Source organism: Phascolarctos cinereus, unplaced genomic scaffold (assembly GCF_003287225.1).
Source record: "Phascolarctos cinereus isolate Bilbo 61053 unplaced genomic scaffold, phaCin_HiC Scaffold_8;HRSCAF=390, whole genome shotgun sequence".
Taxonomy (NCBI): domain Eukaryota; kingdom Metazoa; phylum Chordata; class Mammalia; order Diprotodontia; family Phascolarctidae; genus Phascolarctos; species Phascolarctos cinereus.
Window position 1 is genome coordinate 74,595,121 of NW_027556291.1, and position 21,909 is coordinate 74,617,029.

At 46.7% G+C, this 21,909-nt stretch overlaps 1 protein-coding gene and 1 long non-coding RNA gene across 9 annotated transcripts; one reads left to right on the plus strand and one right to left on the minus strand.

The window, feature by feature from the left end:
* Positions 1-56: 56 nt before the first annotated feature.
* On the plus strand, positions 57-7,457 carry LOC110200371 (uncharacterized). 6 transcript variants are annotated; one of them, XR_013483706.1, is made up of 5 exons: positions 57-142; positions 868-999; positions 1,392-1,488; positions 2,448-3,997; positions 7,062-7,457. It is a non-coding gene; the product is annotated as an uncharacterized LOC110200371 (long non-coding RNA). The 6 variants fall into 6 exon arrangements; XR_013483701.1 differs by lacking the exon at positions 57-142 and having other exon boundaries at positions 226-999; XR_013483704.1 differs by lacking the exon at positions 57-142 and having other exon boundaries at positions 226-999; positions 1,392-1,485.
* LOC110200344 (uncharacterized) lies at positions 1,827-7,065 on the minus strand. 3 transcript variants are annotated; one of them, XM_020975626.2, is made up of 5 exons: positions 6,362-7,065; positions 6,242-6,278; positions 5,778-5,853; positions 4,472-4,570; positions 1,827-1,949 (listed from the first exon to the last, which is right to left on the minus strand). In XM_020975626.2, the coding sequence occupies exons 1-4, from the start codon at positions 7,034-7,036 to the stop codon at positions 4,501-4,503; spliced, it is 858 nt and encodes a 285-aa protein (XP_020831285.1). In that variant the 5' UTR covers positions 7,037-7,065; the 3' UTR covers positions 1,827-1,949; positions 4,472-4,500. The 3 variants fall into 3 exon arrangements, with proteins under 3 accessions (XP_020831285.1, XP_020831283.1, XP_020831286.1); XM_020975624.2 differs by having other exon boundaries at positions 1,827-2,390; XM_020975627.2 differs by lacking the exons at positions 1,827-1,949; positions 4,472-4,570 and adding an exon at positions 4,728-4,783.
* Positions 7,458-21,909: the final 14,452 nt, after the last annotated feature.

A 21,909-nucleotide genomic window follows, 5' to 3' on the forward strand; every position in this document is an offset into this window, starting at 1 on the left:
CAAGGGCCAGCAGACTGACTGCCTGGCGGCTGGGCTCGGCTGGGCTGGGCTGTGGGAGCTCACCCACTGGTCGGGGCCACCTCTTGTCAGCAGTAAGACCCCCCCGGGTCCAAGCCGGCTCGGGCGGAGAAAGCCTTAATTGGTAAAGTCGCCGGGGAGCCCAGAATGAGGGAGCGAGAGGAAGAGTGAAGGAGAAACTGGGGGGGAGGGGGCAGGAGGGGGGACGGGTGATGGCACTGCTGGCGGCGACCCCGCCCCTAGGGGAATGAGCTCACAGCCCAGCGGCCCTCCAGCCCAGAGAGGGAGGGCACCCTCACCCCCACCCCAGAGGGGCAAGGAGGCGGGGGGTGTTGGTGGTGGTGTGGAGAGGATCGCTCTAGGGTGCCCTCTTAGTTTCTTAGAACTTTTACTTTGGGTGCTCTTCTTTTCTCAATGCGTCCCCCCAGTTCAAGCTGACTGGTAGGATTAAAGGAGGCACACCCCTATCTCTCGTTTAGGCTGAGGGTCAGGGGTCAGATCCTGGGTGGACCTTGAACCCAATCACACTGCTCGATAGAGCAGACCAGAATGAGAGAGGGAGAGAGCTGAGCAGACTCCGGGTAGGGGAGGGGGGCCTCTCCCCCACTTTCTCCCTTCCTCTCCAAAATTAATTCTATTTAAATAACTGGGACAGGGACCCTGATGCTGTTTGCTGCTTTCCTATAAGTCCAGCTGGGACCCCCTCCCACCCCCCAGTGTGGCTGCACCTCTCCCTAAAGCCCCATCAGGATAGAAAGGTCCTCCTGCTCTTATAGAAGCCTGCTAAGTATAGAGCTGCCTAGCATCCTCCTTTGTCCAAGGTTCATTCCTCTCCCTCTAATCTCCAAGGCCCTCCAGCCTAGCCCACAGTCTTCCTTCATAGTTGGCCCCCAACAGAATTATTTGTGAATGAAGCAATGGAAAAGAAAATGGAAAGAATCCTGGCCTGGGATTCCTGGCTCACTCCCAGTGTGACCTTGGGTAAGTCCCTGCCCCTCTCTGGGCCTCAGTTTCTTCATCGGCAAATAGAATTGGATTGGATTACAAATTCTCTAAGGTCCCTCTCAGCTTTAATAGTGTATGAGAATATAAGGCAATATTAAAAAAAATGCCATGGGGGGAGGGGGCTGACAGTGGGAGATAGGTCCAGGGATCCTGACAACCTCTTCTAGGAGCATCTAGCTACTCATCCTCAGTCTAGGATATTAGGGGAACATGGGCCCCTCCTTGCCTCCCCAGGATGGTCTTCCCCAAAAGCCAGGTGTCAGGGTCCAGGGCTGGAGCATGCGGGGCAGGGAGGAGACCTGGGGTAGGGAGGCAGTGAGCAGGGGAGGGGTTAGGGTGGGGAAGGGAGAGAGATCACAGAATCCTAGCCTTGGAGTTGGAAGGGCCCTTGGACTTCATCGAGTCTAACCCCCTCACTGGACAGAGGACCATGAGCATCATCGAGCTGTGACTCCCTCAAAGGTAGTAAGTAAACAGTTTTTATCACCTATTGGTGAAAACCTCACCATGTCCCCTGGCTGGGAAGCAGGGCAAAGAGGTGGGATGAAAGTGGGGGTGGGGAGGCCAAAGGCTTCTCCAGAATCTTCCTTTTCTTGCCCTCAGCACAGCCTGGTCCAGAACTGGACCAATGGGGGTGGGCTGGAGCTTGCAGAAGCCTAGTCTTAGAATGGAACAGGCCTTCTGAGATCATCTAGTCTTATTCCCGCTGTTCTCCCCAGACTCCCCCCCCACACACCCTACTTTACACTGAGATGGGAAGGCACTTCCCCAAAATGAAGGATAATCAGTGACAGAGTCATGACTTCAATTGACCAACAAACTTTTATTAAGTCTCTATCACTGGAGATACAAAGAGAACTCTCTCAAAAGTTGCCACCTTCAATGGATGCCAGGCCTGGCTCCTAAGGTTCTGGTCTCCTGGATGTCTTGTAGGAGGGAGCAAAAAGGAAAAGGAGAGAAGAGAACTGGGGAGATGGCCACGGGGGGCAGGGGGGAGGATGTGCCTGAAGGAGATCTCTGAGCTCTCTCCAGATGCTGAAAAGGCAGGGGAAGGTCCTAAAGGGCTGGGGTGAGGGGGTGGCATATCCCAGCCTTACTGTACCCCCACAGCTTTAGATCCTCCCATGGTGGCAGAGGGCTGTCATCCTCCCCCAGCCCAAGATTCCTTCCAAGGAGCTGCCAGGGACAAAGGATTCAAGAATAGGTGAACGGGGCCTACAAGTAGGGGCCCTTCCCTCAGGAGGCTCACAAGTTCCAACAGCGGGCAGGTGTCCATCATAGGCTTAGCTCTGCTGCCTGGTGAACCACCAGAAGGGCCCAATTCCAGGAGTAGCCACAAGGCTGTGACCTAACAGGTCAACTGGGGGCTGGGGGGGGAAGAGGGAGGAGAAAAGAGCCCTAAGTGTCTCCCATGCTCTCCACAGCCACCTCGGGGATCTGCACAGAGCAGCCAATGTGTACTCATCTGAGGCAGAATGTTTGCACATGCTACAAATGGCTCCCTCCCCTCTGGGCCTCCCTCTTCCAAGAAGCCATTCTCCATTTGGCCCGCTGTCAGGTCCTGTCTCAGCACCCAGTGTTTCTTGGTTTACATTTTATATTTACTCCTCCTTCATTCTCCCTCAGCACTACATAAGCTCCCTGAGGGCAGGGACTGCTTCATTTTTGGCTCCATCTCCTCACAGAGACTGAGGCCCAGTGCCTAGCACCTAATGGGAGCTTATTGAATCAAATGGATGATCAGTAGGCCCGCTCTTTCTTCTGGGTTCTGCCACTAACTCTGCTGGATCCTTCCCCTTTCTAGGCCTTGTCTCTCCAGATCCCCCCCCCCCAATCCTGCTCTATAGAACAAAGGTCCACAAAGTCCTTTCTAGCCCTGATGGGCCATGCTTTGATAAAATATTTCCCAGCACCTGCTGTGTAGGAAGACTTTGGCTCTGGCTACATTTGGAGGAGCCAGAGGCTGGGAGGAAATCAGTGCAGGTTTCTCGAGCACTCCTAGTCTAGCTTATCTAAAGGCGAAGAGACTAGGCTAGTGTTCACTTCCCACAGCCACTGAGAAGCCCAGCCCAGCAGGCCTAGTGGGGACTCGGGGAAAATGTCCCCATCCATCTCTTTCCCTCATCCCTCCTCTTTCCTCTCCTTAGTCCAGGCAACAGTCTCCCAATCCTAGGTGTTTTCATAATAACAAGAAGCTGTCCCAGATGGGCCCCACCTTTGCCTGCCTATTCTCCAAGTATTGACCAGCCTCAGTCCCTCTCTGAACTAGGACCTGGGAAAAGGATCCTAAAAGAAATGAAGGGAAGGAAATGGGCCTCATTCTTGGCTTCTGAAATCACTGAGGATTCTGTCCAAAAGCCTGCCTGTTTTCTCTCTCTCATACTCTCTCTCTTGTCTTGCTTTCTCTCTCTGTTTTCTCTTGGTTTCTCTCTCTGGCTCTGGCTCAGTTCCTCTTTCTGCTTTACATCACAATATTGCCATCCAGATCAGCCCCCTGTGCCCAAGCCTGGGGGAGTAGGGAGTGGCACCAGCCATGCCAGGGAAGGCTCCTGGGTGTCTTCCCAACTCCTAACCAGGCCCCAATTTTCCTAAGCTCACTTCACCTCTCCCTAGGCCCCCCAACCTCCCTGACCTGAACTACTCCTCATCATCCACACAAAGAAAAGATGACTTTCTTCCTCTCTGTTTTTTTTCTGGGTTTGGGTACAGTGGGGTGAATCCTAGGCTGGAAGCTTGGCTCTGTTACCCTGCTGTCACAAATGGGGGGTAGGGCTCAGAGGTCCCTAATGCTCCCAACTCCAGGGGAAGATTCTGTTTTGTTGAAGGCTATGTATGACATCTCATCTCAAGAGGTGGGGATAGAGCCTGTGGGTTGCAGTTCCAGCTTCCTCCCTCTCCCTAAGCTGGAAGGGGCCAAGAAGGCAAGCAAGAGTGAATGAGGACCCTCTTCTCTGATCCAGGCTCAGAACAAAAGGTAGGCCCTTCCTTCAGTGTGTGTGTGGGTGGGTGTGTGTGGGTGTGTGTGTGTGGGGGGGGGCCCAGTGTGCATGTGGGTCCCAGGGGACACGCATCTGCCCATGTGTTGCTTGGTGCTACTTCATTTATGGACAGATCAGGGTCAGCCCAGCCCTCATGTCTACACTTATGTGTGTACCAGGATAAGAATGCTGAGGCACAGCACCTAGGGGGTTCTTGCCCCCCTAATACTGAGTCTCCATGCTGTTATTGACTTGGGCTAGAAAGTTAGGAAGCCTGCGTTCTAGCTCTGCTTGTGCCTCTGACTAAGATGTACGACCTGGAACAAGTTAATCCTCGGCTCTATGCCTCAGTTTCTCCATCTATAAAATAGAAGTGGGGAGGGAGGGAAGACTAATCTCTGAGGCCCCTTCCAGCTCAGTCTCTGTTTGGCCCTACTTTGCCCCAGATGAAAGGGAAGTCAAAGCCTTACCTGTTTGGGGACTTGTGGGGACCAGGCCCTCAGTTCCATGTAGAGGCTCTTTCTTTGAAGACCACTGTCGTGCCAAAGGTCCTGGAGCTGGGGTCTTGCCTGTGGCAAGGATGGAGGAGGGTGTCAGTGAAGTACAGGTTTCTAATGATCCTCCACACCTCTGTTGTGGGCAAGGAAGCTGTGGAGGCCTAGCACCTGGATCTCTGAAGGCACCCATCCCCTTGCTTTCTCCCTTCCCTCACCCAGGGTCACTCACCTCAAGCTTGTGACTCTTCTTTCCCTCCACTGGCAAATGTCTTTGGGTCAGACAGGCTACAGGGTGGAGAGGAGTAGACAAGGGTCTCCTCTGCTTCTGGGGGAGTCCAGACTAGGTTCTGGGGGTGGGGGTGGGGGAACTGCAAATATGGGACTGGAGAGCACAGCCAGAGGAGGCAGCAAAGGTGGTGGTGGTGGTGGTGGTGGTGGCAGCACCAGTAGTGGTGGCAATAGCAGGGGATAAATGTGGACACACACACAGACACACACAAACTGAGGACTGGAAGAGCTTATAGATCATCGAATCCCCATCCCCCTCTGTTTGCCAGAGCCAGAGGAGGAAAATGAGGCCTAATGAGAAGAGACTTGCCTGAGGTCACATAAGCATATACACAAACACATTTGAACCCAGAGGCAGGGGGCTGGAAAGAGAGGAGAACATAGGGGCAGGGGCCAAACCCCTGTGACTTGGGCCCTCAGGACGTGGGACCCTGGATGCTCTTGCTCTTCCTTGGGAGGGGGTGCAGCAGTTAGGAGCCCCTGCCCTAGGCTAGGCACTGTGCTGGAGACAAGGGGAGAAGAACCCTGAGGCTAGCTGGGAAAGGTAGGGAGAAATATGGGCAATCTGCTCAGAGTGCAGGTCAGGGAGGCCAGTCAGGGCAATCATTCCAAAGGAAGGGGGTTTGGAGGAGGAAACAGAGGCCTCAAGAGAAGGGACCTGTCCAAGGTCACACAGCTAGGGTTTGAAGGATTAGTGGGATGAAAAGAGGAGGGCCAAGGACATAGGATAAGAGGAACAGAGAAGTTGGGTTAGAAAGAGTCTCAAAGATTATGTAGTCAAACCTTCTTCTTTGAAAGAGGGGAAACTGAGGTCCAGGGGGGAAAAATGATTTCCCCAAGATTACAGTTAGTGAGAGGCAAAGGTGGGCTTTCAATTGAGATCTTTTTCAACCAGAACTCTGGCTTTTCATTGAGAAATGAAGGAAAGAGTGAGCTAGGAAAGCACTTGGTGATTGGGTGGAGAGGGTAGAAGCATTGGGGAATCTCTCACCTCTCCAGCTGCTCCCCAAGTGGGGTCAGGGCCTCTCCAGGCTTCTGGCTACTGGTGTCCCTGAGGCTGCAGTTCTCTGTGGGTGGGAGGGCAGGGATAGGGCTCATTGGGAGCTCAATGGGAGAGGGGGTGGGGGGGCAGGAGAAGCAGTCCTCCATTTCCCCCTAGAAGGCTGGGGGTCTTAGAGAAAGCAGTGCCCATACACGTGCCCAGGCCTGGCAGCCCCTGGGGAACAGCTAAGCTGGAATTCCTCTCCTCATAAGGAAACAGCTTCATTTTGGCTTAGGGGGAAGGGACTTGTTTATACTACCCGGGGGAGCAGTGAACAGTGACTCAGTCTTTGCCTATAGAGGTGGAGATGGAGGGACACGGACACACACACCCACACCCACACCCACACCCGCACTCACCCCACCCCCTCCACACCTCCTCCCCCACCCCCTCCCTCTCTTAAGCAGTCTTACCATGTGTTAGCCCCAGGGTACTGGCTCCTTCAGGGACCTGGGGAGTAGACATGGGATCAAGCCTGGGGAAGGGAGGACAATGCCCTTCCCCTCCACAGTAGATGGGGCAGAGATACTCACCTGGCCTTTTAGCTCCAGATTTGGGTAGAGCTGCCTTCTTTGGCAGACACTAGTAGGATTAGAGGTTGGCAGGCCTCCCCAAGCTTCAGCAGCAATTTCCCCCTTCTCTCTGGGACACCATCCTGTTCCCCAAAGGGGCCCCCCAGATGGCTCTGAGCCTCCCTTCTCACCCAGATTAACCTCTTCAGAGACTTGCCCCAGGACAGCCTCCAACTCTTGGGCCCTGACATGGGGCTCCCCATGACTGCCCTGGCAGGCCAAGGGCTGAGGGCAGTCTGGGGCTGTGAGACTTCCACAGGCCCCCAGAGCAGGTTCTGAGCTGCCCCTGGCTGCTGCTGCTGCCTTGGCCTTCGCCTTGGCCTCCAGCTGGTCCAGGTGGAGCTGAAGCCTGCACTGTAATTCCAGCCCTAGGGCCATGGCCTGGACAGCCTCACTCTCCTCATCCTCCTCTGCTGATCCAGGAATGCTCAGAGCCTCCTCATCCTGCAGGCAATAAGCCCCTGCTTCTGCCTCTCCAGGGCCCCACACTTTTGGCTCCTGGAAAGCTCCCTTCTGGGGGATAGTGTCTTTGGTTTCCCCTTGTTGGGAGAGCAGGACAGGCTGCCTCCCAAAGGCTGAGTCCATTGGCCTTTCCGTTGCTTTTTTTCCTTCTTCCTTCTTGGTCACCTCCTCCATTTTCTCCTCTTTTTTTCCCTCACAGTTCAGAAGCCCAGTTCAGAAGCTCACAGTTGCAGGAATCCAGTCTGGACTGAAAAGGGTTTTTTCTATCCCTGGAGGATCAGATGGGAAGGAAGAGAATAAGCATTTATATGGTGCCTACTGTGTGCCAGGAGGCAACTAGGTGGTAAAGTGGAGAGAGTGCTGGGCCTGGAGTCAGGAAGACTTAAATCTGGCCTCATACACTTCCTAACTGTGTGACTTTGGGCAAGTCACTTCACCCTGTTTGTCTCAATTTCCTCATCTGTAAAATGAGATGGTGAAGGAAATGGCAAACCACTCTAGTATCTCTGCCAAGAAAACCCCAATGGAGTCACGAAGAGTCAGACATGACTGAAACAACTGAACAACAACAATAAACTGTGTACCAGGGACTGTACAGAGTGCTTTTTACAAATATTCTCTCATTTGATTCCCACAACCACTTTGAGAGGTAGGTGCTGTTGTTAGCCCCATTTTATAGTTGAGGAAACTGAGGCAGGCAGAGGTGAAGTGACTTCCCCAGGGACCAATAAATTGTAAGTATTATTTGAGGCTACATTTGAACTCAGATCCTCCTGACTCCAGGCCCAGGGCTCTATCTAGCTGCTTCTACTCAGAGAAGGCTTAGGAGGTCACATGGCAAGTCACTGGTCAATAGCCAGTGCCAAAGCCCTGGTCCCAGTAGAACATAAACTCCTTGAGGGCAGGAAGTGTTTCATTATTCAGCAATATTTGTATCTAAAGTGCTTAGCCTGGCACACAGTAGGTGCTTAATGTTTATTAAAGACTGATTGGTTCTCCAATGTATCCTTGGAACCTAGGACAGGGCCTGGAACATAGGTCTTTACATTGGATCATCTCCTGTTGAGGTCTCCTTGCTTTGCTAGTTTTCTGGCTTTTCCCCCAGTGTGAGGACCCTGTCTCTGTCCTCTGTACTCCCATCTTGTCATCCCACTGTGAGGCCTGAGTATCAGTGACTCTACTTGATCTCACTTGGACTGAAGAATTTACACTGTATCTTGTACATACAAAGGGGTTTGCACACATTGTCTCCCTTATTACACAGCAAGCTCCTTGAGGACAGGGACTGTCTTTTGCCTCTCTTTGTATCCTCAGCACTTAGCACAGGGCCTGGCATATATCAGAGGCTTGATAAATGCCTGCTGACTGACTGAGATGAGGGGAGGGGCCAGAAGTTGGCCTTATTCCACCAAAGTAGAGCCACTGCTTGGGGGAAGAGGTAGCAGAGTCATAACAGTAACCACATGGCTCTTCTCCTTCCCCACCCTGTGGTTCTGGGTGGTAACCTGCTAGGGAGGCAGCAGCCTGGGTGAGATGAACAAACTGTCCCAGAGCCTTCTCAGCTCTACTAACCACAAGCCTGGGTGCTGCTGCAACTGGGCAACAGCAGTGAGAAAGGAGGGCAGGGTGCTTTGGGGTGAAGGAGGTTGGGGCTCCTTGCCTTCTATTCCTCATGGTAGAGCTGCAAGGGGCTCTAAAGGTCTAGGGGAAACCAGGACCCAAACTCCACAGGCCAATCCGGGCTCGCAGGCTGGGTGTGGACCAGCAGTGGGCTGGGCACCAGGGAGCCCTGGCCTTGCCCACCTGGGGGCCCTGGCCTGGCCGACAGGGGCAGGCGTAGCACGAGTACAGACCAAGACCCGGAAGGCCAGAGGCTTGGCTGGCCAGGGGTACCCGAGAGGCCTGGCGGGTTTGGGATGATGGGATCAGGGTAGTTGCTTCTCTCGGGGGGCGTGGCCGTGCACTGGTCATCCTTGGGGATCATACAATGCTTCCCACCAGATCCATCCTAGCACCCTCACCCCCACTCCCCCCCCCACACCCCAGGTTGCTTAACGGCGGGGCGCACGTCCCTCCCCGACAGTCCAGCCCAGCCCCACCCGGCCTCACGATCCCTACTTGGCTCTCGCCCCGCGGCCGCCCGGTAACATGCTCTCAGCCAATCGCCTGCCAGCTGAGGCCAAAGGCTATTGGCCATTCTCAGCTGGGCCAATCAGCACGTCTCATTTATTTCTCAGCCAATCACAGCTCAACTTTTCGGTAGTTGCCAGGCTCATTATGCCATCGGGTGACGTCATCGCCCTCAGTGAAAGCTTTTGGTGGGGGGCGAGAGCGGCGGGAGGAGGGGGGCTGAGAATGGAGGGGATGAAAGAGGGATCCAGTGTTCTCCATGGCACCCCTAGTGGGGGAGGTACAAAAAAATTGGGCATGGCTAGGAGGGGAAAAGGGGCTGCGGGAGGCCCCCCACAGCCGCCCCCGCTTCCCACCCTTAGCTTAGTACAGACGCATAAGCGGGCTGTCGGACTCCCCCCTGGAGAACTGGAAGGGCCTCATTTTACAGAGGAGGAAACTGAGGCCTAGCGAGGTTAGGTGACTTACCCAAGGTCACACGAATGGCAGAGACAGGCTCCAAACCCGGGTCCTCTCACTCTAGTAAAGCCAACAAGAGAATCGAATGCGGCAATAATAGTTACAGAGAGAGGGTTCGATGGAGAGAGAAGGGGGAGGGAGAGGGAATGAGACTGACAGAGAGGATGAGAGAGGGAAAATGAGGGCACTGCGATTACGGCTGCGGCTGCGGCTGCGGCTGCTGCGGCAAGAAAAGGACCCAGCGAGATAAGGAACTGGCTGGGCTCTGATAAGGCAGTTGAGAGAAGAGACACGGAAAGAGCGCCGCTTCTGGTCATGGCTGGGACCGACTGCTTTGTGAACTGGGAAAGGGGCTAGTCCTCGCCCTTAGCCCTCTTCTCCACCCCTCCCCTCGCTCTTCCCTTTTGTCCCTCCAAACGGGGGAAAGCACCTAGAAGGAAGGCGTGGGGCTAGATGAAAGGGTTGCTTTGCTGGGAGGGGTCCGCAAGTTTGTGGCGCCTCAGAATATGGAGGAGGGGGTATTTACATACATCACAGGCTCAGGTGGCATGCCGTGGCCCTTCTCTCTCTTCCTTCCTCTCAATCAGTGATCATTTAAGTACCTACTATGTACCCGACATTGTACTAAGTTTTAGGGAGACAATGAAAGGCAAAAACAGGGTCCCTGCTCACAAATGGGAGAGACAACATGTAAACAACCACTTACAAACGATATAAGCCGGATAAAGAGGAAATAATCAACAGAGCTATTAATATAGGGGATCGTAAAATCTTCCTGTAGAACGCTGAATTTTAGCTGGATCTTTAAGCCAGGAAGATGAGGAAGGAGAGAAATAGAGAAAAGGAGGCAGAAAGTCCTTAGAAAATGTCAGGAGTTAAAGCATTTTGCTCAGAGAACAGCACTGTGGTCACTGGATTGCAAGACCATGTGGAGGTGTGGACATTCTCCTGAATGTTCCTCCTCCTCCCTCCATTCCGTCTCTGTCTGTCTGTGTGTCTCTGTGTCTGTCCCTCTCTCTCTCTCTCTCTCTCTCACACACACACACACACACACACACACACACACACACACACACACACACACACACATTTCCTTCCTCCCTCTCTGGTTCTCCAGCCTCTCTGAGGCTGGCCCATCGGAGGTGCCCAAGATGAAATATCTGGGGTATGGGCTGTGTGGATAAGAATTCATACCTACTCAAGGGCAAGCTGTTTAGACTAACAGTGATACCTTGATACCCCAGTCACCCCCTCCTAGACAGGAATCCCTGCCTATCCTCAGGAAAGCCCCAGAAGGAAAGGCTTTAGTGGTGAGAGGCAGGCTTAGAAGAATCTGAGTTAAAACAGGCCAAAGAGAAGGGTATTTCCCCTGGCATCAGGGCAGAATTGCATGTCAACCATACTTGCCAGGGTGACTCAGATTTCCTGGGCTTGTGAGGTAGGGGCTAACCAAGGCATTGAAACACGTCACCAGGTACCCACAGATCCTAGTCTTTCCCCACAAGCATATCAACAAGCTAGGAAATCATGCAGAGCCTTTAGAAAAGGGAACAGAGACAGGGAAGAAAGGGAGGAGAGGGAAGAATTTACTTAGGGCTCTAAGCTCCCCCTGCCTACCATCTGCCAAGCCCAGGGCAGGGAAAACACCCAAATAAGTTTCTTTAGGGAAAGGAGAGGAGGAGTAGAGGAATAGTTCATTTTTACATAGGCTTTAAAGTTTGCAAAACACTTTACAGATATTTTCATCTGGTCCTTGCAATGAGGTAAGTGCTGTTATTATCATTCCCATTTTACATATGAAGAAACTGAGGCTCAAAGATGGCAGGCCTAGGATCACAAAGCTAGAAGGTGTTTGAGGTGGTATTCTAATCCAGGTCTTCCTACCTCCAATTCCAGTACTCTCCCACTGGGTACACTGCCTGTGAATGTTTGAAGGAGTCCTGAGCCACTCTTGCCAATATTGTAAAGGAAGTAAAATTTATATTCTTATTCCCTCTTTTCCCTTTCCTCAGTTACCACCGCTGTCTGGGCCTTTATTGATCTTTTATAGACTGTGCATTAGCTTCCTTCCTTTTTTTTTCTTTAAATTTATTTTGAGTTCCAAAATATCTCGCTCCCTCTGCCCACCCATTGAGAAGACAAGCACATTATACCTATGAAGTCATGCAGAGCACGTTTTTGTATTAGCCATGTTGTAAAAAAAAAAAAAAGCAAGAAAAATAAAGAAAGGAAAAAAAATGCTTCAATCTGCACTCAGAATCTGTCAGTTCCCTCTATGGAGGTGGACACCATTTTTCATTTAGTTCTTTAGAATTGGCTTAGATCATTGTATTGATCAAAGTAGTTAGGGCTTTTACAGGTGCTCCTCATACAACATTATTATCACTGTGTACAGTGTTCTAGTTTTGCCCACTTCACTTTACATCAGCTCATGTAAATCTTCCAAGATTTTTCTGAAACCATTCCCCTCATCATTTCTTTTTTATTTAAATTTTATTAATTTATTTTGATTTATCAACAATCACTTCCATATGCTTTTGAGTTGAAAATTTTTCTCCCCCTTCCTCCCCCCCACCCTCCCCAAGACGTGCACAATCTGATATAGGCTTTACATTTACATACCCATTAAATATATTTTCACATTAGTGAAGTTGTAAGTAAAAATTAAAACCAATAGGAGGAACCATCAGAAAGATGAAACACAACTCAACAGAAGGTAAAAGTAAGTGATAGCGATTTGACTTCCATAGTTCTTTCTTTGGATGTGGACAGCATTTTCCATCCCAAGGCCTCTGGAGATGTCTTAGATCCTCCTAATGCTGAGAAGGGTTCAGTTTAACAATCTTAGTCATTGCATAACGTGGCTGTTATTGTGTACAAAGTCCTCTTGGTTCTGCTCACTTCACTCAGCATCAAACTATATAAGTCTTTCCGTGTTTTTCTGAAGTCAGCCTGCTCATCATTTCTTATAGCACAATAGTATTCCATTACATTCATATACCACAACTTGCTCAGCCATTCCCCAATTGATGGGCATCCTCTCAATTTCCAATTCTTTGCCACCACAAAAAGAGCTGCTATGAATATTTTTGTACATGTGGGTCCTTTTCCCATTTGTTTGATCTCTTTGGGATATAGCCCTAGAAGTGCTATTGCTGGATCAAAGGGTATGCACATTTTTGTAGCCCTTTGGGCATAGTTCCAAATTGTTCTCCAAAATGGTTGGATCATTTCACAACTCCACCAGCAATGTATTAGTGTTCCAATTTTCCCACATCTTCTCCAACATTTATCATTTTCCTGTTTTGTCATGTTGGCCAATCTGATAGGTGTGATGTGGTACCTCAGAGTTGTTTTGATTTGCATTTCTCTAATCAATAATGATTTAGAGCATTTTTTCATATGACTATAGATGGCTTTAATTTTTCATCTGAGAACTGTCTGTTCATATCCTTTGACCATTTATCAATTGGGGAATGGCTTGTGTTCTTATAAATTTGTCTTAATTCTCTATATATTTTAGAAATGAGGCCTTTATCAGAGAGACTGGTTGTAAAAATTCTTTCCCAATTTTCTACCTTCCTTCTAATCTTAGTTGCATTGGCTTTGTGCAAAAACTTTTCAATTTAATGTAATCAAAATTATCCATTTTGCTTTTCATAATGTTCTCTATCTCCTGTTTGGTCATGAATTCTTCTGTTCTCCATAGATCTGATAGGTAAACTATTCCTTGTTCTCCCAGTTTACTTATGGTATCAGCCTTTATATCTAAGTCATGAACCCATTTTGACTTTATTTTGGTATATGGTGTGAGATTTGGGTCTATGCCTAGTTTCTGCCATACTCTTTTCCAGTTTTCCCAGCAGTTTTTTTCAAAGAGTGGGTTCTTATCCCAGAAGCTGGGTCTTTGGGTTTATCAAATAATAGATTACTATAGTCATTGACTACTGTGTCTTGCATATTTAACCTATTCCACTGATCCACCTCCCTATTTCTTAGCCAGTACCAAGCAGTTTTGATGATTGCTGCTTTATAATACAATTTAAGATCTGGAATTGCTAGGCCTGCATTTCTCCTGCATTTCTTTTCATTAGTTCCTTTGATATTCTGGACCTTTTGTTTTTCCAAATGAATCTTGTTATTATTTTTTCTAACTCTATAAAATAATTTTTTGGTAGTTTGATTGGTATGGCACTGAATAAGTAAATTAGCTTAGGTAGGATTGTCATTTTTATTATATTAGCTCAGCCTACCCATGAGCAACTGATGTTTTTCCAGTTATTTAGATCTCCCTCATCATTTCTTACAGTACAATAGTAAACCTATAACAATCATATAATACAATTTGTTCAGCCATTCCCCCTTTGATGGGCATCCCCTCAATTTCCATCTTTCTTTGCCACCACAAAAAGAGCTGCTATAAATATTTTTGTACACATGGGTCCTTTTCCCTTTTTTATGATCTATTTGGGACACAGACCTAGTATTGCTGGATCAAAGGGTAGCACAGTTTTATAGCCCTTTAGACAGAGTTCCAAATTGCTCTCCAAAATGGTTGAATCAGTTCACAGCTCCACCAACTGTGCATTTAGTGTACCCGTTTTTCAACATCCCCTCCAACATTTATCATTTTCCTTTGCTGTCATGTTAGCCAATCTGATGGATGTGAGGTGGTAACACAGAGTTGTTTTAATTTGTACTTCTCCAATTCTTAATTATTTAGAGCATTTTTTCGTGTTGATTGGGAGCTTTGATTTCTTCTTCTGAAAACTGCCCATTGATATCCTTTGATCATTTATCAGTTGAGGAGTGACTTGTATTCTTATAAATTTGGCTCAGTTCCCTATATATTTGAGAAACAAGATCTTTATCAGAAAAATTTGCTATAAAATATTTCCTCAGTCCTCCGCTTTCCTTCTAATTTTGGCTGCATTGGTCTTGTTTGTGCAAAATCTTTTTCATTTCATGTAATCAAAATTATCCATTTTAACGGATCTTCTGTTGGAAGAAAGAGATAAGTGTAGGAGACTGGCATGAGATAGTATGGTGGTTTTATGGGTTATAAGGAAAGAAATCATTGCCTGTTGGCCAAATCCTTACCTAACAGTGATGGTTTTCTAATGTGTTGGAACCTGAATTGAAATAAAATTATTGTTAAAGAAAAAAAATTATCCGTTTATATCTTGTGATCCTTCCTATCTCATTTGGTTATGAACGCTTCCATTTTCCCTAGATCTGACAGATAATTTGTTCCATGTTCCTCTAATTTATTTATGATGTCACCTTTTATGTCTAAATCCATTTTGTCTAAACCCATTTTGACCTTATCTTGGTATACAATGTGAAATGTTGGTCTATGTGCCTAATTTCTGCCAGACCACTTTCCAGTTTTCTCAGCAGTTTTTGTGAGTTCTTGTCTACCAAAGCTTAGATCTTTGGGTTTAATCAAACACTAGATTACTATGGTTATTTTCTCCTGTGTATTATGTACCTAATGTATTCCACTGATCCGCCACTCTATTTTCTAGCCAATACCAGATTGTTTTGATGATTGCTGCTTTGTAATACAGTTTGAAATCTGGTACTGCTAGGCTACTTTCCTTCATTTTTTTTTTCATTGATTCCCTTAATAGTCTTGATTTTTTGTTTTTCCAGATGAATTTTTTTTTCTAGCTCTAAAAAAGAATTATTGAGTAAGTTGGTATGGCACTGAACAAGTTAATTTAGATAGAATTGTCATTTTTATTGTATTGGCTTAAGCCTACCCATGAGCAATTAATATTCTTTCCAATTGTTTTAGACTTGTCTTTGTTTGTGGAAAAGTGTTTAGTAATTGAGTTCATGTAGTTCCTGGGTGTGTGTTGGCAGGCAAACTCCCAAGTATTTTATATTTATTTCTACAGTTATTTTAAACAGAATTTCTCTTTTTGATGAGTTTTGTTGGTGATATATAGAAGTGCTGATGATTTATGTGGGTTTATTTTGTATCCTGCAACTTTGCTAAAGTTATTAATTGTTTCAACTAGTTTTTTAGGTGATTCTCTAGGGTTCTCTAAGTATGTCATCATATCGTTTTCAAAGAATTTTTTTTTCTTGTTGCCTATTCTTGTTCCTTCAATTTCTTTTTCTTCTCTTATTGCTATAGCTAGCATTTCTAGCATAGTATTGATGATGCTGGTATGATACTGGATGATAGTGATGATAATGGACATCTTTGCTTCACCCCTGATCTTATTGGGAAGGCTTTAGCTTATCCGCATTACAGATAATGCTTGCTCTTGGTTTTAGATAGATACTACTTATTTTTTAAAAGCCTCCATTTATTCCTATGCTTTCTAGTGTTTTTTTTTCAATAGGAGTGGATGTTGTATGTTGTCAAAAGCCTTTTCTGCATCTACTGAGATAATCATATGATTTCTGTTAATTTTGTTATTGATATGTAAATTATGCTGATAGTTTTCCTAATATTGAATCAGCTGTGCATTCCTGGTAGAAATTCCCCATGGTCATAGTGTATGATCTTTGCAATATATTTCTGTAATCTCCTTGCTAGTAGTTTGTTTAAAATTTTACATCAATGATCATTAGGGAAATGGGCCTATAGTTTTCATTCTCTGTTTTGGCACTTCCTGGTTTAGGTGTGGAGCCCGTATGTTTACTTATTCATTAGCCTCTTTTCTCCTGCAGGCTGAGCATATTACCAGAGCCATATTCTAGGCCCAAGTTCCTTTCCAGTCCTTTTTCCCAAGCTTCTCTTTTCTACTGTCTCTATTGTAGCTGAGCAGAGAGTCTGAGCTCATTTTGCTCCTTTCTCACTTCTACTTCTTGCTCTTATATTCCCTCTTCCTGGAACACCTTTAGTTTGAAGTGGGCTTGATCACTTTCAAATTCAGTTCCATTCACCAAACTCATTAACCATTTCTGCTATGCAGTTAGAAAATAATTTGGTTTTTTACTTGTTTTTGACTTCAGGTGCCAGTAAGACCTCTAGGTGGAGATGTGAGTCTGAAGTACAAAAGAGGTTAGGGCTGGAGATAATGAACTGGGAAGTGATCATCAAAGACTTAATAATGCATGTGATTGCCAGGGGAGAGAGAGAGAGAGAGAGAGAGAGAGAGAGAGAGAGAGAGAGAGAGAGAGAGAGAGAGAGAGAGAGAGAGAAAGGGTGAGAAGAGTAGAGGACCAAGGGTGGTTTTAGAGATGCCCACATTCACAAGGCTAAAAGGAGGATGAGGAAACAAGAAAGTATGATAGCAGATGGTATCATAGACTTGAATCTAGACCTGGAGGATGAGGCTTTGGAAGTCATTTATTTCATCTTACCCTCCTATTTTACAAAGGGGAAAACTGAAGCCTGAAATGATTTACCCAAGTCACACATATAAAATTGTAGAGCTAGGGCTGGGAAGGAACCTCGGAGCCATTTAGTCTCTCAATATGTTGTTTTTGTTTATTCATGTCCAACTCCTTGTGACCCCATGGATCATATCATGCCAATGCTGTCCATGGGGTTTTCTTGGCAAAGGTACTGGAGTGGTTTGCCATTTCCTTCTCCAGTGGATTAAGACAAACTGAGGTTAAGTGACCTGCCTAGGGTCACACAGCTAGTAAATGTCTGAAGCTGGATTTGAACTCTGGTCTTACTGATTTCAGGCCCAGTGCTCTAGCCAGCACTACCTAGCTGCCTCCACATCTCTCATTATATAACAGGTTAAACAATCCCAAAGAGGTGACTTGTGCAAGGTCACACAATAGTAAGCAACAAATCCAGGAGACTGAGAAGGCAATATCTCTGAAGACAATGAGAGATAAGCAAAGTACCAAGAGAATTCAGGCAGTCAGTCAATAACCATTTATTAAGTACATACTGTGTGTCAGATGCTGTGCTAAGCACTTGGAATGCAGAGAAAGGCAAAAGACAGTCTCTGTTCTTAAGGAGTTTACAGTCTAATGAAGGAGACAACAAGCAAACAGCTATGGACAAACAGACTCCAGACAGGATAAATGAGAAATAACCAATGAAGGGAAGGAAGACACTAGAATCGAGGATTAACAAAGGCTTCCTGTAGAAGGGAGGATTTTAGCTGAGACTTGAAGGAAGCCAGGAAAGCCAGGAGGCAGAGAGGAAGAGAGAGAGCATTCCAGGTATGAGGGCCAGCCAGTGAAAATGCTTGGAATTGGAGCATCTTGTGGGAAGAACTGAAAAGAGGCCAGTTTCACTAGATTGAAATGTATGTGGGGGTGGAGTGGGTAAGAATAGGATGTAAGAAGACTAGACAGGTGGGGAAGCACAGGGCTTCCAGAGGATTTTATATTCAATTTTGGAAGTAATAGGGAATCACTGGGATTTGTTGAGTAGGGGGTGACATGGTCATGATGGGGTGTCTGGGTGCCTGTTCTTGGACCCCAATTTCTCCCTGGCCTCAGAAACACTATCCCTGGCAGTTTCCCTCCAGCCCAAGGACCTTATCTCTATCAATAACTCATGAGTGGGCCTAGTGAGGCAAACTATCTCTCTCTGTAACAAGAACAAGCTGACTGCTGTAGAATTTCCCTTGTATGAACAGGACTATCTTGTATCAGCTGAAATATCAAGTACTGGTGCCCACAGTTACCATATACAATCCAAAGGTGAAGCTATAGGTATCAACTCCTGAAACTGTCTTGTTACAGACATAACAGGCCAAAAACACACCTCTCAGGAAACCCCTCTCCCCGGTTTCCAGTAGTGAATGACATAGTTGTATGTTATTACCTAATTAGCATGCTTGGCACATAATCCACTGCTTTTCCTAGATAAGCTTTATCATCATTTCTGTTAGGTTGCAGGTTCCCTAAGGAGCTCTGCCACCACGGCAGTTTCCTTGAGAATCCTTGCCTGCTGTATAGCATAACAATAAATCTTTGCTCCCTTGACTTAAACAATCTTAAGTCTGTGAATTCATTCCTGTCCTGTACTCCAGTCCTTGAGGGTCTAAATCTCTTAGATTGCAGCAGTCAGACCTGTACTTAAGAAGATCACTTTGACAGTTGAGTGGAGAATGGACTTGAGTGGGGAGAGATTTATGGCAGGGAGAACAACCAAAAGGCTACTATAATATAGTCTAGGTATCAAGTGATGAAGACCCGTACCAGGTTGGTGGCAGTGTCAGAAGAGCGAAGGAGATGTATATGAGAGATGTCACAAAGATAAAATCAATGGGCAACAGCCTGAGGGGGAGGTGAGAGCCTCTCAAGGGACTTGAGAGGAGTTGAGGATGACACCTAAGTTGTAAGTCTAAAGGACTCTGAGGATGGTGGTACCCTTGACAATAATAGGGACCTTTTGGAGGGAGGGAAGGATTTGGATGGGGAAAGATAATGAGTTCAACTTGGGACATGTTGAATTTAAGATGTTTACTGGATATCCAGTCTGAAATGTTTGAAAAGTAATTAGAGATGCGCAGTCCTGAGAATCATCAGTGTCAACGTGATGTTTGAATTCATGGGAGAGAGAATCAAGGAGGAGGGATAGTCAACAGGGTCAAATGATGTAGAGATATCATAGAGGATGAGGCCTAAGTGACTACTGGGCTTCGGGATTGATTAGTTACTAGTAACATTTGACAGAGTAGCTTCAGTTGTGTAGGACAAATGGGAGCCAGACTGTAGTGGCTAAGCAGTGAATGAAGTGAAGCTGGCAACTGTGTGTCCAAGATTCTTGCTAGAAGTTTGGTAGGAAAATGTAAGGAAACTACAGAGCACGAGCTCCAGGAGGCACTAGGATGTGAAGGGAAATATTTGATTGTGTTTTAAGCAGGGAATGAGATGGGTGGGAGTGGAGATGGTGACTTGAGGAGAGTGGAAAAGATTTAGATTAAATGGTGGTCTATGAAAACAGATTATGAAATATTTCTCCATTCTCTGAGTATGTCAGTGCCTAGCTGGCTCACAGTTTTTCTCTCCTCCCCAACTCTTGCCTTCATATTAGGGGACTTTCACATATATATTGACTCTCCCTCAAACACCATAACCATTCATTTCCTCAACCTATTCACTTTCTATCACCTCCACCCTTCCTTAGCCACACACAAAGATGATCACGCCCTTGATCTTGCCATCACCCACAAATGTACCACTTCTCTGTTCAGGAATTCTGAAATCCCCTTATTCATCCATAATCTACTGGCTTTTCACCTCTCCTTCTGCCTTCCCTTACCAAATCCTGCTCCTCATCCACACCATGACCTCCCATTACTTGACCCCTCAATTCTCTTTCAGGCACTAGACATGCTCATCTTGATCCCTTGGTGAACCAATTCAACTTTACACTGTCCTCTTCTCTTAAATCCCTATCCTTGCTGATTATGCCCATCAAAGCCTCAGTCTTTGGATCATTCTTATCATTTGTTCCCTTCGTTCTTACACAAGTGCTGCTGAATGACAAAGGAGAAAATCACTCAACCATTCTGACTGTATTCACTACAAATTTATGTTATACAACCTCACCTGGGCCCTCACTGTTGCTAGGCAATCCTACTATACCTGCCTTATCAACTCACTATCCTACTCTCTACAGAGGCTCTTCCAAATCTCATCCCTCCTCAAATCTCTCATGGCTTCACCTCTCTCTTCTCTCTCTCTCTATCCCATTTCCTCCCAAGAGATTGATCCCTTTGTCATCCCTACTCTTTCACTTATTTTCAGTCTCTCTCTGTCTTTTGGCTAATTCCCTACTGCCTACAAACATTCTTATGTTTCCTCTATTCTGAAAAAAATCCTCACTTGACCCTTCCATCTCCACTAACTATCATCACATATCTCTTTCACTCTTTGTAGCTGAACTCCTTGAAAAGGTCATCTACAATAGGAGCCTTCACTTTCTCTCACTCTCTTCTTAACCCCTTTCAATACAGCTTCTGACCTCATCATTCTACTGAAACTGCTGTCTTCAAAGTTACCAATGGTTACCAAATCCAATGGCCTTTTTATTCTTCTTGACCCTTCTGTATCCTCTGACACTATCACTCTTTCTTCCTTGATACTCTCTTCTTTCTAGGTCTGGGGGACATTCCTCTCTTCTGGTTCTCCTCCTATCTTTCTGCTCCTTTTCTCTCTTCTTTGCTGTATCCTTCTCCAGATCACACCCTGTAACTATAGATGTCCTTCAGAGTTCTGTCTTGGGGTCTCTTTTCTTCTCCCTCTATACTCCTTCACTTGGTGATCTCATCACTTCTCATGGATTTAATTACCATCTCTATGCTGATGATTCCCAAATCTATCTATCCTACCCCAAACTTTCTACTGACCTTTAATCTCACATTTCCAACTGCCTCTCAGACATCCTGAATTAGATATTTAGTAGACATATTAAAATCAACATGTCTACAACAGATCTCATTATCTTTCCCTCTACACCCTTCTCCCCATCCCCATCACCTTCCTCATTAAGGAAGAGAGCACCAACTTCTTACCTAGGCTTAATCACTGAATGGGCTTTGCCTCAGTCAAATTGAGACCTGGAAAAGACCTCAGCTTAAAAAGGCACTGGTCTTTCACTGCACTGGGGCCATCTCCAGTCATCCTGATCTATATCTTGCCACTAGACCCAGATGGCTTCAGAAGAGAAAGTGAGACTGGTGACTTTGCACAGCCCTCCCTCACTTAGATCCAATTCACTTGCAAATCATGGTATCACCTTCCTGATGTCATGGTCCTCTTTGAGAAAGAAGGACAAACAACAACCAACCTGTGAGTAGAACAGGATGCCCCACTGGGGACCCAGTTGGTCAGTTCCAGGAGCAATGCAGCTCCTTCTTTCCTTCTCCTTCTCCTCCTTTCTTCTTCCTCCTTCCTCTCTCTCTGTCCACATAGGGTGTCATACCCTTACCTATGGGTGCCCTGCCCAAAGGAATACAAATTTTGATCTCTGAAACCTTGAAAGATATCTTGGGGTTTAAAGGCTACATTTCTTTCTTAAGGACCATACCTTAAACCCAAATCAGTCTGGCTCTCACTGACTGGACAACAACACGTCCCAGCCGAAGCCCACAGGGTCATTGTTTGGGTTTCCCACTGCATCAGGACCATCTCCAGTCATCCTGATCTACATCTTGCCACTGAACCCATATGGTTCTGGAGAATGTGAGGCTGGTGACTTTGCACAGAACTCTGTCACTTAGATCCAATTCACTTTCAAGTCATGGCATCACCTTCCTGATGTCATGGTCTTCTTTGAGAATGAAGGACAAATAACAACAACAACAACAACAACAACAACAATGAGAGGGCACCACCATCCTCCCAGTCCCTCAGACTCAGAACCTAGGAGTCATCCTGGACTCCTCACTATCTCTCACCGCCCCCATCCAAACTATTCCCAAGGCCTGTCAACTTCACCTTTGTAGCATCTCTCAAATATGTCCCCTTCTCTCCTCTGATACTGTGTCCACCCTGGTACAGGCCCTCATCACCTCATG